This window comes from Hakea prostrata, chromosome 9 (genome assembly GCF_041222555.1).
Source record: "Hakea prostrata isolate BN-2017 chromosome 9, UWA_Hpros_2, whole genome shotgun sequence".
NCBI lineage: Eukaryota > Viridiplantae > Streptophyta > Magnoliopsida > Proteales > Proteaceae > Hakea > Hakea prostrata.
In genome coordinates, this window is record NC_142608.1 from 60,748,063 (window position 1) to 60,762,345 (window position 14,283).

The 14,283-nt window shown below is 37.3% G+C and overlaps 3 protein-coding genes across 3 annotated transcripts in view; all 3 read left to right on the forward strand.

The window, feature by feature from the left end:
* EMB2745 (Tetratricopeptide repeat (TPR)-like superfamily protein) overlaps positions 1–10,097 on the forward strand; it is a 39,239-nt gene extending 29,142 nt beyond the window's left edge. Inside the window, exon 5 of the mRNA XM_089169505.1 lies at positions 9,897–10,097. The gene's annotated coding sequence lies outside the window, so the exon portion shown is untranslated. The remainder of the gene's footprint in view (positions 1–9,896) is intronic.
* LOC149005958 (disease resistance protein RPV1-like) lies at positions 1,457–6,262 on the forward strand. Its single transcript, XM_089136011.1, has 4 exons — positions 1,457–2,098; positions 4,455–5,550; positions 5,662–5,964; positions 6,080–6,262. Exons 1-4 carry the CDS (start codon positions 1,614–1,616, stop codon positions 6,260–6,262), a joined length of 2,067 nt encoding a protein of 688 aa, XP_088992137.1. The 5' UTR covers positions 1,457–1,613.
* Positions 10,098–13,136: 3,039 nt separating the features above from the next.
* Positions 13,137–14,283, forward strand: part of LOC149005959 (disease resistance protein RPV1-like) — a 35,619-nt gene continuing 34,472 nt past the window's right edge. The window contains exon 1 of the mRNA XM_089169506.1: positions 13,137–13,771. Coding sequence (XP_089025632.1) covers positions 13,272–13,771 — 500 coding nt within the window. The 5' untranslated portion in view covers positions 13,137–13,271. The remainder of the gene's footprint in view (positions 13,772–14,283) is intronic.

Genomic DNA, 14,283 nt, shown 5'->3' on the forward strand with positions numbered 1-14,283 from the left:
TATTTGGAATAATGATAAAGACAGAAAAAAATTTACAAAAAAAAAAAAAAAATTTTTTTTTTTTTTTATTCTTTTTTTAATAGGGTGTTGGTGGGGGTGTTGGTTTTTTTTTTCCTCCTCTATATATATCCCACCAGACGCTCTTAGATTTTAATTTAAGGGTGCAAGTGGTGGAAGAACTTCTACGCCACGCAAGAGTGAACTATAGTACTCTTCCCATTTCACATCACATCACAGAATTAATTGTCTAGACAAAAATTAAGTCAATGAGTTATCAATTTGTATTAAAGTATTTGCTATAAAAAACAAAAAAAAAAGGTGTTTCGTCGTTTTTCAAATGTTTTCATAAAATACTAAAATAGAAAGAGAAATCACTTTCGAAAAGAATTATCACCATGTGTTAGGTAATAATAAAATGATTAAAATATTTTAGAGCAAATTACACGGCACCTATTATAAACAAAGTAAAACTCTTGGTCACCCTTTATTTTCTCTGAATTACATGACACTCAAAATTACAAGTTAAGCTACAATTACATTTTCAAAACATAATTTGGAGCATAGAGTTTAATGGGACTTTTGTCTATATTTGACTTCATTTGTTGTGTTGGCAACCTTTAGTAGTGTTTTTAATTCCCGTTAGTGGCGAAGTTGCTTTTGGTCACTGTCAATGGTAGAAGATCTGGGCTAGGGTTCAGATAGTTAATCTATATTTTTCTTCTATCTCGATTCCGTCGTTGGTTGCTATTTCCATCCTATTTGTAACCCCAAGATATTTGTCTTCCCAAAGTGTACTTTGTGCATATGTCTTCACAGCAGAATTCATAGATTGTCAGATGTTCATCTTTGCATCTCCCTAATGCTAAAATCAATCCAACCAAATATTCTAGCGCCAAAGGATAAAAATCTCTGCACATATCAAAACATTTTTGTTATTTTGTAGTATATTAGTATAATTATTTATTTCAATTTCTTGAGGCAGCGCATTGTTGATGTACATCGATACATTTACTATTTCTTCCTCCTCTTTTGTAGTTTTAAACCGCACAATGGCAAACCCAAGGCTTATGTTTGTTAGGACACCTTCCATGGAATGGTACCGATTCTCCCATCTCATTCCTATTCATTGCCGGAAAGTACGTCGATGAGCACTTCATCAAGAAGCACCCACCGGACCATGGCCTTTTCTCCATGGCCAACATCTGGACTCTTTCACCACCCACCTGGAGTTAGATTGGGTGGATCATGCTTATTGCCAGTAACTGATAATGTAACCGTGGTATACGTTTGTTTAACTGAATATACATCCTTTGGATTCCCGTGATGTAATAAATGAAAAATATTCACCAACGACCAACTTTTATCTTAAAATAAGTTCTTTTTCTTTTTGGTAGAATTCTTAAATAAGTTAATAGTGCAGGAGTGAAAACGGAGCACGACTTGTGCTAATTGAGTCTTATTTTAGACTAAAAATTTGGTGTATATGTGTCTTGATAAGGCTTTCCAAATTTTAACAGCTCAACCCAGAAGTTCAAGAAGATTGAAGTGTTCACGTAAAATCATTTTCAAGTTCAAAGAGATTAAGGCATTCTTCAAGCAATTTGTTGGAGGAAATGGCAGCAGCTAATCACCATCAGGCCTCTCCTTCATCCTCCTCATACTCCTCTGGGTCTACTACTTATGAAGTGTTCTTGAGCTTTTGCGGCATAGATGTTCGTGAAAAGTTCGCTGACTATCTCTACCAGGATTTGGCTGGGTCTGGAGTTCGAACTCTCAGGGATGAGGAGGAATTGCCTCGCCAGGACCTGCTCGATGCTATCCAGCAGTCAACAATTTCGATCCCTATCTTCTCGAGCGACTATGCTTCAAGCCATTGGTGTCTCGAAGAGCTTACCCTTATGGCTGGATGCAAAGAGACTCAAACCATCATACCCATTTTCTACGGAGTTGAACCAAGGGATATTCGAAGACAAACGGGACAATATAGGGAAGCCTTTGAGGAACACCAGAATCGCTTTGACAAGGCTACGGTGCAGAAGTGGCGTGATGCTTTAGAAGAGGTTGGAAACCTGAAGGGATGGCATACGAAGGACCACACGTAAGTTCAACAGTTTCGGTTTGATTTTTAGATCTTTCTCTCCCCCTTGTTCTTTGGCAATTGCATTTTGATGTAATTGGTACTTTGTATTACAGGGGCTTTTCTTTTAAATGAATTCACTTCTTCACCCAAAAAAAAAAAGTTTGATTTTAGATTATTAATATTTATGATCAAATAACATAGAATTTTGCAATTTCAATGAATATTCATAATTAATTTCTTTGTTATATTGAAGAGGAAATCTTTTGCATCCTCTTCTACTCCTTTTTTTTTTTGTTGGTTGAAATTTTTTTTTTTTCAATTATGATTAATATGTAACCACCTCTTATTAAGAATAATTTGGATTTAAGGGGAAACAGTGAGTCAATACAGTCTTGGACAAACACAAATGGAGATGAATGAGATCCAATTAAATTTTGGATGGGTTAAAGGTAGCAGCACTGCAGCTTTAAGAAGCTCTCAGCACCTCCCTCACCTCAAACGCCAGATTAAGGGTGTCAATAAAACCTTGTCAGCCAAACCTGCCCAAACCCACCCCAAGCTTGGCCAAAATTTTCAACTCCAAAGGGTGGGTTTAGGTTACAAATTGAATGGCTCTGGTAGGATTGGGTAGGGTTCAGGTTTAGCCCTCGGGCCAGGCTGGCCCAATCCTACCCCACCATATGTTAATTGGACTAAATAAAAGATATAAATTTTGAGTTTAAGATAACCGACTAACCCACTAACCCTAAAGACCTAATGTTGGTTATCATAGATAAATATTTTTTTCAAGATAAATTGCATGTATTTATTTGAGTATATCTCATGATTCTTCTCTTGGATGAGGAATAATTTCATGTTAGGTTCTTGTTGTATGAAGATATATACCATGTTAGGTTTATGTAAGATGATGCCTTTTGATATCATGTTGGGTTGCTAGAGCTGCTCATAGGCATCCACCTTTTTGAAATCTACAATTTAGGATTTAAACACCTTCGAACTCTTTGCAACGAAATATGACAAAGAACATCCACGTGATAAATTAAGACTCTTAAAGTCTTAACCAAGAAGGAATAAATAAATATTGGTTAGGGCTGGGTCAACTAGGGTTAACCTAGGCCTATAGGGTGGATGTTGGGTTGGGCTTAAAGAAACCCTCAAAAGGGTTGGTTTGGAATGGGGATTCTTAGGCCCTCGTAGGGCTGGATAGGGTTTGGGAGTAGGTTTAGGTGCCTAGAGTAGGGTTAGGGATTAGGCAAGCACAATCAAACCCGACCCATTAACACCCTATGCTAGCTTATTTGCTGAAAATCCTAATGTTTATTTATTCTTCCTTTTTTTTTTTGGTGAAATAAAATTTTATTTATTCATCCTAACATTAATACTCTAGCTGAATTTTTACCTCCTATTGCCTGTTCACTTTCTCCTCCCCCCCCTGCCCGCCTCTTTCCAATAGATGGAAAATCAGTTTAAAGCTAGACGAGAAGCCACCAAAAGGAATTAAGGACATTCCCTATGCTAGTCTAAGAACCCTATAAGGGGCGATCTTCTTCGAGTTCTAGCATAATCTCCAAATAATTTGTGACGCTGCTCCCAAAAAATGGCCCAAAACAGCCAACTGTTTTGGCTGTTTTTGGCTGTTTTGGGTCCACAACCAATCACTCCAACGCTTTCGAAAATATGAACAAGGCCATGTCTACTCACTGGTGATGAATGTCCTGTTTTGTTGACTTGGACGCATTTAGATCCCGAAAGTGCCAAGAGCATTCTAATTTACCAAAATTGGTCTTCACCAATGAGACCGTTTGGGTTTTAATGGAGGATGAAGGTTTTTTTTTTTTTGTTAGGAATAGTTTTTGTTTGTTTTAAATTGTTAGGAATCCTAGTATATTGATGCATCTCTTGTTTCATTCAACTGCTCATAGTCAGCCTATTACAGGTGGAAAAGAAAAAGCTGAAGTGAAGCTTAAGCTTTGTTTGTGGATGTGCAACACCCTTCCCCTTCTCTCCTTCTCTCCTTCTCCTCCTCCTCCTCCTTCTTCTTCTTCTTCCTTGCAACTTTGATTTTTCTCTGGCTTCCCCTTCACTCCCTTGTCTTCTCATCCCCTCTTCTTCACTTTTCTGTCCCCAGTAAAATTTTAATTGGTTAAGGATCAATAAATGCGAGATCTCACTTCTCATCTCTATTTGCTCACGTTTGAAGGATTTCGGAGAGTCGGTACAAAACTAGACACAAAAGTATAGTAAGACTTTGTTAATCTTCTTTAGCAAACATAATTTACTTGTGGTTTCTTTCATGTTCAAATTTATTTTTCTTTTCCTCATGCAAAATATTCATCACAAAAGTTTTTACCCTTTTTCTGTTTGAATCATGCAGGTACGAAGGGAAGTTAGTGAAAGAAGTTGTTCAAACAGTTTTGAGGACATTGAAGGAGAGCTTTACAGTTTCCAACGTGCTTGCTGGAATGCGATCGCATATAGACAACATGTTGGTCTTATTGGATGGAAAATCTGAGGAAAGAATAATGGTGGGGATCCATGGCCTTGGTGGAATTGGAAAGACAACAATTGCAAGAGTTGTCTATGATAAAGTCCGTGGTAAGTTTAATGAATGTAGCTTTATTGAAAATATTCGAGAAAATGCAGAAAGATATGGGATTCGTCATTTGCAAAATCAGCTTATCTATGACATCTTCAAACAAAAAAATCAAAATATTATTGATGTGAATGCTGGAGTTGAAGAGATACGGGAAAGATGTCGCTTGAAAAAGGTTCTTATTGTTTTGGATGATGTGGATCAAGATATTCAAGTAAAGTCTTTGGTTGGGGATGGTGAATGGTTTGCTAAGGGAAGCAGAATTATCATCACTAGCAGAGATAGGAAAGTTCTAGATGATCAAAAACCTGATGGGATTTACAAGCCTGAGGAATTGAACTTTCCTGACTCTCTTAAACTTTTTAGCCTACATGCGTTTGGAATGGACCGACCCCTTAATGATTATATTGATGTCTCAAAAGCTGTGGTAAGAACTATTGGTGGACATCCGTTGGCTCTTCAAGTTATAGGTTCATCTCTAGCCTCAATGAAATCATCACTTGGCATGTGGGAAGGCATGTTAAAGAAATTGGAAAATATCCCCATCAATAAAGTTGTGAAAGGACTGAAAATAAGTTACGATGGATTAGAGCACGAGGAACAACAAATGTTCCTCGATACTGCTTGTTTTCTCATCGGAATGGATAAAGACATTGCCTGTCACATATGGGAAGGGTGTAACTTTTATCCTCAAGTAGGACTGGAAGTTCTTTGTTTCAAATCTTTGATAGACATTGGTGAAGATGGTAAGTTAGCAATGCATGATATGGTTCGAAATCTTGGAAGAAAGATTGTTTTAGACAGCCAAAAGAAGCTAGGGAAGCGCAGTCGAATATGGTCTCAAGAGGATGTTTTGTTTGTACTCGAAACAAAGACGGTAGGTATTGAGTGCACTTTTCTTTTTGGGGGAATTAGGCTTTTGATGGATTTTTCTTGGGTTATTAGAACATTATTGGTTTGATATTTTTTGAATTCCTCTATTTTGTAGGGAACGAGTTATTGTGAAGGACTCAGTATTGACTTCAACATTCTGAATGCTGGCTGCAGATCGCAGAGCGAATGTTTGATGAGTGAAGGATTTGCTCCACTGATTGGATTAAGGTTACTCCGAGTTGATTATGCACAATCTTTTGGAAACTCCACCAGTTCTTTTTCAGAGCTGAGATGGCTTTCTTGGAGGGGATGCCCTGGCCTGTATGAACTAACCAATTTTTGTCCTTGGAATCTAGTTGTCCTTGATCTATCAGACAGTGAGATCACAGAAGAATGGATGGGTTGGAATGACATTAAGGTTTGCAGCTGTTTTGTTTTTTTATTTTTTCATTCAAATGTCCTGAAAAAAGTTTGACAAATTTCTTTTGGTCCTTAATCTAATTAGATGAGTGACTCTTCATCTTATTTTGCAGAAAGCAGGAGATCTTAAAGTTCTAAATCTCACATCTTGCCATCAATTATGTAGAACTCCTGACTTGTCAGAAAACCAAAAACTAGAGGTTTTGATTCTTAGTGACTGTCAAATGTTGGTTGGGGTTGACCCATCCTTTGGTAATCTCAAGAACTTAATTACACTGGATAGTGCTGGGGTCTAGCACTCCCGATGATATCTCAGTTGACCTCTCTAAAACTTGATTTGTTGTGCTCCTGTTTGTTCTCCCGTGTTTTCGTTGCTTCCGCCTCTCTTATGGTTGTCTTTCTCCGAGCTGCCGGAGTGGGTGGTGATCTCCTTGCCCTCGTTTCTGGTGCTTAGTCTGGGATCTCCCTGGTTTGTCAGTTGGCTTTTCTCCCTCCGTTTGGGTGTCTGTGCGTTGACAGAGATTGAGCAGCATGCCTCATTGCAATCTGTTGACACCGGCGCCTCTGGGGTCGCGATCTGTTGGTCATCTTGTGCAGCTGGGTCTAGTGTGTCTCCCGTTGCTTTGTCGATTAGTTTATTGGGCTTGTTTTGTTGCTACTCTGCCTGTTCTGTGCTTGATTCAGTTTGCGCTTTTATGTTGCGTGCTTCTGCATTGTGTTTCCTATCTCTGCATTTCGTTTATATTTTTTTCATTGATAAACATTGAATCTGATTACTTGTCTTGATTCGGTCACATGTGCCTCTCCACTTCTGTCACACCTGGTTCTTTGCTTGTCATGCTCTTGAGGATTCACTTATTTTATTGGATGAACACGGCTTCACTTGTTAGGCCATGCTTGTATCGGATGATTCCAATCAGTTGTGAATCCCATTATTTTAGCTTCTTTGACCATCAGCATTCATGGTTTATGCGGTCACCGGTTGATGCATTGGCTAGTTTGTCCATGCCTCTCTGTCAGATGGCATCATGGAGAGCCGGCCATTATGATAACAAATACAGCAGTCTACCTATTATGATACCCGGCTGTGACTACTGGTTGCTTTTACCCTGCCGCTGGGTGGTGTGTTGCTATTTTTTTTTTTTTTGTTTTATTGGTTTATTTTTTGGGGGTTGTGTCTTGCTACTTCACTGTGGTGGTAGCATTTTGTCATATATTGTGCTGCATATGGGTTTACTTACACTCAGGCTTTTACATTGATTCATCTTCCTCACTTTTCTATCTATTTGCTCTGCGGCTTGTTTTCTACTTCTGTTTTTGTTCACATCTTTTGATTTTGCTGCTGCTGTTTTCTTTGCACATTCTTTCCTCTGGCCAATGTATGACAGCGATGTTGTGAAACCTCATTACATATTAGATGGAGGGATCTTTTAGTGATCGTTGCATGTAGATGCACATTTCTGGGCTTGGTGGTGTTGGAACACAGACTGAGCGTGTGCACCTTTTGTGTGACTATGAGCCAATACAGACTGTTCATGAAATCAAGACAAACGACCGCGGTTTTTATTTGCGCAGCGCTGCCCGCTGCTGCTTGGCCATGATCAACCGGTTATTGTACAAAGATATATATATATATAATATAATTTTATTTTACATCCAGGTTTAAAACTTTAGATTTACAAAATCGTACAACTTCTTTGACATTCTCGACGACGCGCCTCATCGTCGACCATAACCAAACCACCAAGATCTTGCCTCCATCATGAGAGTTCCGAAGAGATTTCCAACTCAGTTCCTTATGAAGCATGAATCGGTGATCGCTCCGCTACTTTGTCGGGTTCCGGTGATCTCAGCCCGATTTGAGGTATTTATTAGGAGCACCAAACGACAAGCTTGTTCTTCCCCCACCTCTCGGGCGGCGACCGGGGGAAATTGTAGGTTTGAGATCTGTAAAGATCTTTGTTTGTATTTGAAATGAATATTTTTATTTGTTACAGTTTTACAAATCCATTAATCTATGTCTTCTTTCCTTTACGGTTTCTCATGATTACATTTGCTTTTCCCGAATTTTCTTCACCCCAAAGTGCTAACCAAGCACGGGAAGCTTTGATGTATGGGGATATTTTGGATTTTTCTTTAAAAAAGGATAAAAATTAAGTGTTCGTGAAGAATCTTTCCCATCACCTCGGTAGTAATGAGACCACTAAGAACATCTAAACATGAGTTCAGTTTGATATCATATGTATTGCGCTTCTTGAACATCAACCAAGCATGCATGTCACATACATGAGAGTAAATATAATTGAAAAATAGTTGAAATCTGTGTTTGACTTTTGAGCAATATGTCTGCATTTCATGTGCTTCTTTGATGAAAATTGTGGATCCTTGTCTGTTGTTGCTATGAGGTTCTTGCTCAATACAGCCAGAACATGATATCTTTTGAATGGACTGGAGAGGTTAGTGCAGTTCATATACATTGTTCAATTCTGAATTCTTTTAGGCTAAATTTCAAAGGAAGGTATTGTATGGAAATGAATTTTCTGTTTGTGAAAGAGTGCAAATGGTGTTTGAGTGAATTAGGGTAGGTATGGCTTGCAGTTTTGAACTTTGAAGTTCAGTAGAATTTTTTTTTCGTTTTAGTAGGCACTATCTGAACTCAACCCCTCAGAAGGACCAACCTTGACTGCGCATATATTTCTCGAAAAATCAGGTGTAGCTTATCTGTTGGCAATTGAGAGGATTTCCTTGCACAAGTATCTCTTGCAATGGAGTCTTGTGCTGGTTTTTCGTTATGTGTCTTAATGGAGATTTATTGGTATCTTTGAGGTTTATGTTTTGGATCCATTGTTTGTAAATGTCTTGTTTTTCAATAGATATCGGCATTCCCTCCTCATGAGTGCTTTGTCGTTTATCAGGTATTTTACATTGCGGTGATGCTCAACAAGCAGCTCCTCGCTTTGGCTCTGTTTGCAGCCAATCATTCTATTGTATTTCAAACTTGTTGGTGCTTGTTCAGTTGGTCAGTTTGCACTGTTCTACTGCCTTGCTTGCATTCATTTGGATTGGTGGCTACTTCATTTTCTTTTCTTATAGAAAGGCAGCAAACTGTGTAGTATACCGAATGAGAATTTTTTTTATCATAGGCCTGTAGCATCTTATTGCTGCTGTAATTTTTAAATTTTTTTTGGTGATGCAACTCATCTCAAACTTAATATGCCTTACCCAACTAGAGTCTAGCTTCATGAATCCGTCTAGCAATTTAACTATTCTGAGCCATACTACGGGTGATTTCTGAGGAAACCCCTACATTTGAGTTCCTGCTTAATTGTCATTACTTTGTGCCAGTATTGATTTTAAGTTCAGATATTGTTGGTATGTATCTATTTTTTTTGGTGAAAGTTGTTATGTATCATATTGTCTGGTATTTGTTATGAAGGCTATGTTCTTCCGTAGGTTTTCTCTGCTGAAAATTTGAACTGATCCATATGTGGTATACTTGCTGTGGAGATACAGGGGCATTGTGGGGGGGGTCTTTTGGTATTCTTTAGGAATCCTAGTGTCAAGTTTTGGCAGTTAAAATTGTGTATTTAGGGTTTATGCTTCTCATATTCTTCTATCTTATTCTAGTTTTGAATGTCTTCTCTTTCAATCAGATACTGGCTTTTTCTTTGTTTCCGTTAACTTAAAAAAATTCCAGCCATGACATTTACATTTGCTGTCACACCAGGAGGAAGCACATGCAGACCATTGCTCGGACTTCCTATCTGCAGCTATTTATGTGATCTATCAAACTTGTCGGATGTTGTGTCGTTCCTGTCTCTGACTATGTTTTGTTTTTAATTTTTTTTCATATCAAAAGTCCTGAAAAAATTTGACAAATTTCTTTTGGTCCTTAATCTAATAGGTGAGTGACTCTATTTTATTTTGCAGAAAGCAGGAGATCTTAAAGTTCTTTAATCTCACATCTTGCCATCAATTAAGTAGAACTCCTGATTTGTCAGAAAACCACAACCTGGAGGTTTTGATTCTTAGTGACTGTCAAAGGTTGGTTGTTGTTGACCCATCCTTTGGTAATCTCAAGAACTTAACCACATTAGACATGAGTAGCTGCATGAGTTTGGTGCATCTCCCAATGGAAATATCTCAGTTGACCTCTCTCAAAAAACTTGATTTAAGTGGGTGCTCGTGTATAATGTATCTCCCAGATGAAATTTGTCAGATGACTTCTCTCGAAATGCTCCTCTTAAATGGACTGTTTCTTCTCCAGAAGTTGCCAGAGAAATTGGGTGGAATGAACTCCTTGACAACACTTGATTTAACTGACTGCGTATAGTCTGGAAGATCTCCCAATGGGAATTTGTCAGTTGGCTTCTCTCAAAACACTCCGTTTGAAGGGATGCTCATATTTAGAAAATTGCCAGAGAAATTGAGCAGCATGGCCTCATTATCAGTTGATCTGAGAGGATGCTAAAAACTTGTTGGGTTGCATACAAGCCCTCTTCATCATTGGGAATCATGACCACAACCTATTTTGATTTCAAAGGACATAAATTTTGGTTGAGGTCAATGCATCTGTTTGTCATCTCAGGAATTCAGTAAGTAGCTGAGAGAATCTAGTGTATCTTCCCAGTTGAACTTTGTCAGATTATTTTTCTGGAAAGACTTGTGTTAAATTGCTACTCTAGCCTAGTTAATGCAAAAACTTGATGTAAGTATTGCACCTTTTATTTTGCAAGAAGGTCCTGCAATTTCAGAATCTGATTCCTAGAAACTGACTTTATTTCAAGTATTTTAAAATTCTTTTTCAAATGGATAATATTGAATCATGATTATCTTCATGATGTGGGTCTGAAAAATATAATACATGGATGCTTCTCTCCACTGCTCTCACACCATGGTAATCTAAGTAATGCATTGTCATGCTCTGAATGAAGGATCACTTATTTTATTGGATGAACTCATGAACATAAGACTTACTTATTAGGCCATGCTTGTTTCAAGGACAGGATTTCCATTCAAAGTTGTGGATCCCATTTTATGTAGCTTCTTTGACCATACAACATTCATAAAAGTTTATATGCAGATCAACAAGGTTGAAATCCTTCTTATTCCTGTTTTTGACACCAGTAGCTGGGTTTTCTCTGATTCTACAGGCTATAATCTTGCAATTTTTTGGTGGGTTTTTTCTTGTTCTTTCCCTGAGAATTTGTGTAATTGATCTCAATAGTTGGGATAAGGTTATTTTTCTTGTTATTAAGGATAAGATACTGAAGCAAGCAACCCAAACCTGATTAAACTCTAATTGCTCATTCTACATGATTTGTCAAGGGGGGGGGGGGGGGGAATTGATGGATTTTGTCTTCATTCTTCCTATTAAATATGTTTTTCACACCATCTGGGTCAAATTCTAACGGCTGGAGTCATTTTATTTTATTCACAACATCACATGATAGAATTAATTTTGTTAACAAGTAAGTGAGCTCCAGCTTGTTTTAAATTATTCCAAGTGTTGTTAATAAAATACAATTGTTTTTGTCATTTTTCAAATGTTTCACAATCATGTGTTAGGTAGTAATTGTATGTCTAAAATATATAGAAGAAATTACATGCATCTGTTGGATTCATTTCATGTAATAAATGAAAACATCCACCTAGTGACCAATTTTGATCCTAAAATAGAGGAAGATGATTGGGCCCAAAAAAGTTTAGGGTTTGGACTAAACATTTGTAGTAAATGGACACAATAAACAGATAAAAATATGTAAAAATAATGAAAATCAGATTTTCTTGATGAGAATGGATGCATCAAGGCTTATGATTTCTGAGTTTTTACCATTGGAACAATAATAGGAAATCTAGAAGTTCGTGTTTGAGAATATCGGTTTATTATTTTACTCAATTCAATTATAGTAATTTAGTTTATCATGATTTGGATGAAAATGTCGAGTCCTATTTAATTCAAACATTTTATGACCCAGTTTAGTGTATTTGCCTTGATCTGGTTTTCAAAATTTTGACTATTCAACCTCAGATAATACTTAATTTTTCAATCATGCCAATCTATTGAGTCCAGATTTTTAATGTTGATGAGTAGAGGTTTGTATTTCATTCACATATTTTCACCATATATTAGGGAGGGGTCTTAAACTTTGATTCATCTTGTCAGAACTCATAAATAAACTCTCTTCAGAGTTTGAATACCTCCTCGTTAGGGGAGAGGTATGTGTTCCGCTAATGTTTTTCCACGATAGAGTAGGTGTGGTCAACGTGGACCCACTGGATATATGATCTTTGATTTATTAAGGGTGTCAATTGGTATGGTTTCGGACTTTCGGTAATTTGGTACAATACAAACTTTGAATATCGAAAACCAAAATTGTATTGTGTCGAATTAAATAGTACGATATGGTTTCGGTATTTGCAAAAACGGTTTGATACTGTTTCGGTATTAAATCGGCTCGGGGAAACAGTTTAAACATGGTATCTAGTGTAATACAATTTTGATACGAATGAACACATGCCACTTTTGTTATTAATTCATTAATATCCTAATGAAATTGTGATCAAACAACCGATAGAATGTGATATTAACAAAGACAAAACAAGTAAATGTAAGAAGACGAGTGAAAGACGAAACGAAAAATTGAATAAAGGATAGGATAAAGGTAAAATGTTTTGATTTTAAAATTATATTTATATCCCTTAATTTGGTAGAGTATCAATTCGGTTCGGTTTCGGTACAATATTGTTTGAGTATCTGAAACCGGAACCGTATCAAATAAATTTGGTTTCAGTACATACCGAATTTTGAATGGTGCGATACCGTACGGCTTTAAACGGCACAATTCAATACTTTTAAACGATTTTAGTACATAATCAACACCCTTATGATTTATCTTATCAATATATAGGGAGGTTTCATTCCTATGATGTACTGAAGAAGCGTCCAAAGAGTGCATGCCACTCTCCTTATGGGGATATGATCCAAACCAAGATTCCCAACTCTGAGTTCAACTGCATATTAATATTGTAATTTACTGCTATTATGCCCCAAGACAAAAAAAAAATTAAATATATATAAATAAATAAAGGAAAAATGCGGTCAACTGAGAAGTCCAATAAAGTAATAGAAATGTCCAGGAAAGCTCGATGAAATGTTCCCATTGACTAAACGATGGTGGGTGTTCGCGTGTTACTAGTCTCTGCAATTTCCTCGCCAAAAGTTCACAAGATTGAAGTGTTTACATAAAATCATTTTCAAGTTAGAAGAGATTAAGGCATTCTTTAAGCAACTTCTTAGGGAAAATGGCAGCAACAAATGATCAGCAGGCCTCTTCTTCATCCTCCTCTGGTCCTACTACTTATGCAGTGTTCTTGAGCTTTTGCGGCGTAGATGTTCGCAAAAAGTTCGCTGACTATCTTTATGAGGATTTTGTTGGGTCTGGAATTCGAACTTTCAGGGATGAGGAGGAATTGCGCATGGGATTGGAGATTCGACAAGACCTGCTTGATGCAATCGAGCAGTCAGCAATTTCGATTCCCATCTTGTCGATCAACTATGCTTCAAGCCGTTGGTGTCTCGATGAGCTTGCCCATATGGTTAAGTGCAAAGATACCAAGACCATCAAACCCATTTTCTACGGAGTTGAACGAAAGGATGTGCAAGAACAGACAGGAAAATATGAGAAAGCCTTTGAGGATCACCAAAAACGCTTTGACAATGTTGACAATGATATGGTGCAAAAGTGGCGTGATGCTCTGGCTGTGGTTGGAAAGTTGGAGGGATGGGATCTGAAGGACCACAAGTAAGTCCAACAGTATCCGTTTGATTCCATGTTTTAAGTTTAATTTAGATTTTTTGAACTCCCTTTATTACAGATTGATTAAATGACATAGAATTTTGCAATTTCTTTGAATATTATGACATGGTAATTCCTTTGCTATATTAAAGGGGGGAATTTTTCCATCCTCTTCTACTCTTTTTTGGCTGGATTTTTTCAGTCGTTATTAATATGTAATCACATCTTATGAAGAATAATTGGATTCAAGTGGAAACACTATCTTATACAGTCTTGGACAAACCCAAATGGAGATAAATCCAATCCTATTGAATTTTGGATGGGTTAAAGGTAGCAGCTTTAAGAAGCTCTGAGTACCTTCTTTATTGGCAAGACCGTATTCGGATAAGAAGTTATCATTACACTGCTGTACGCATGCCAAGCATTTAATGCACCGTATCTATGCATTTAATGCACTTTATCTGTGCATGGGCGCTTATCAAAAGATAAGATAAGCCAACCTGCCAAAATCTCTAGGT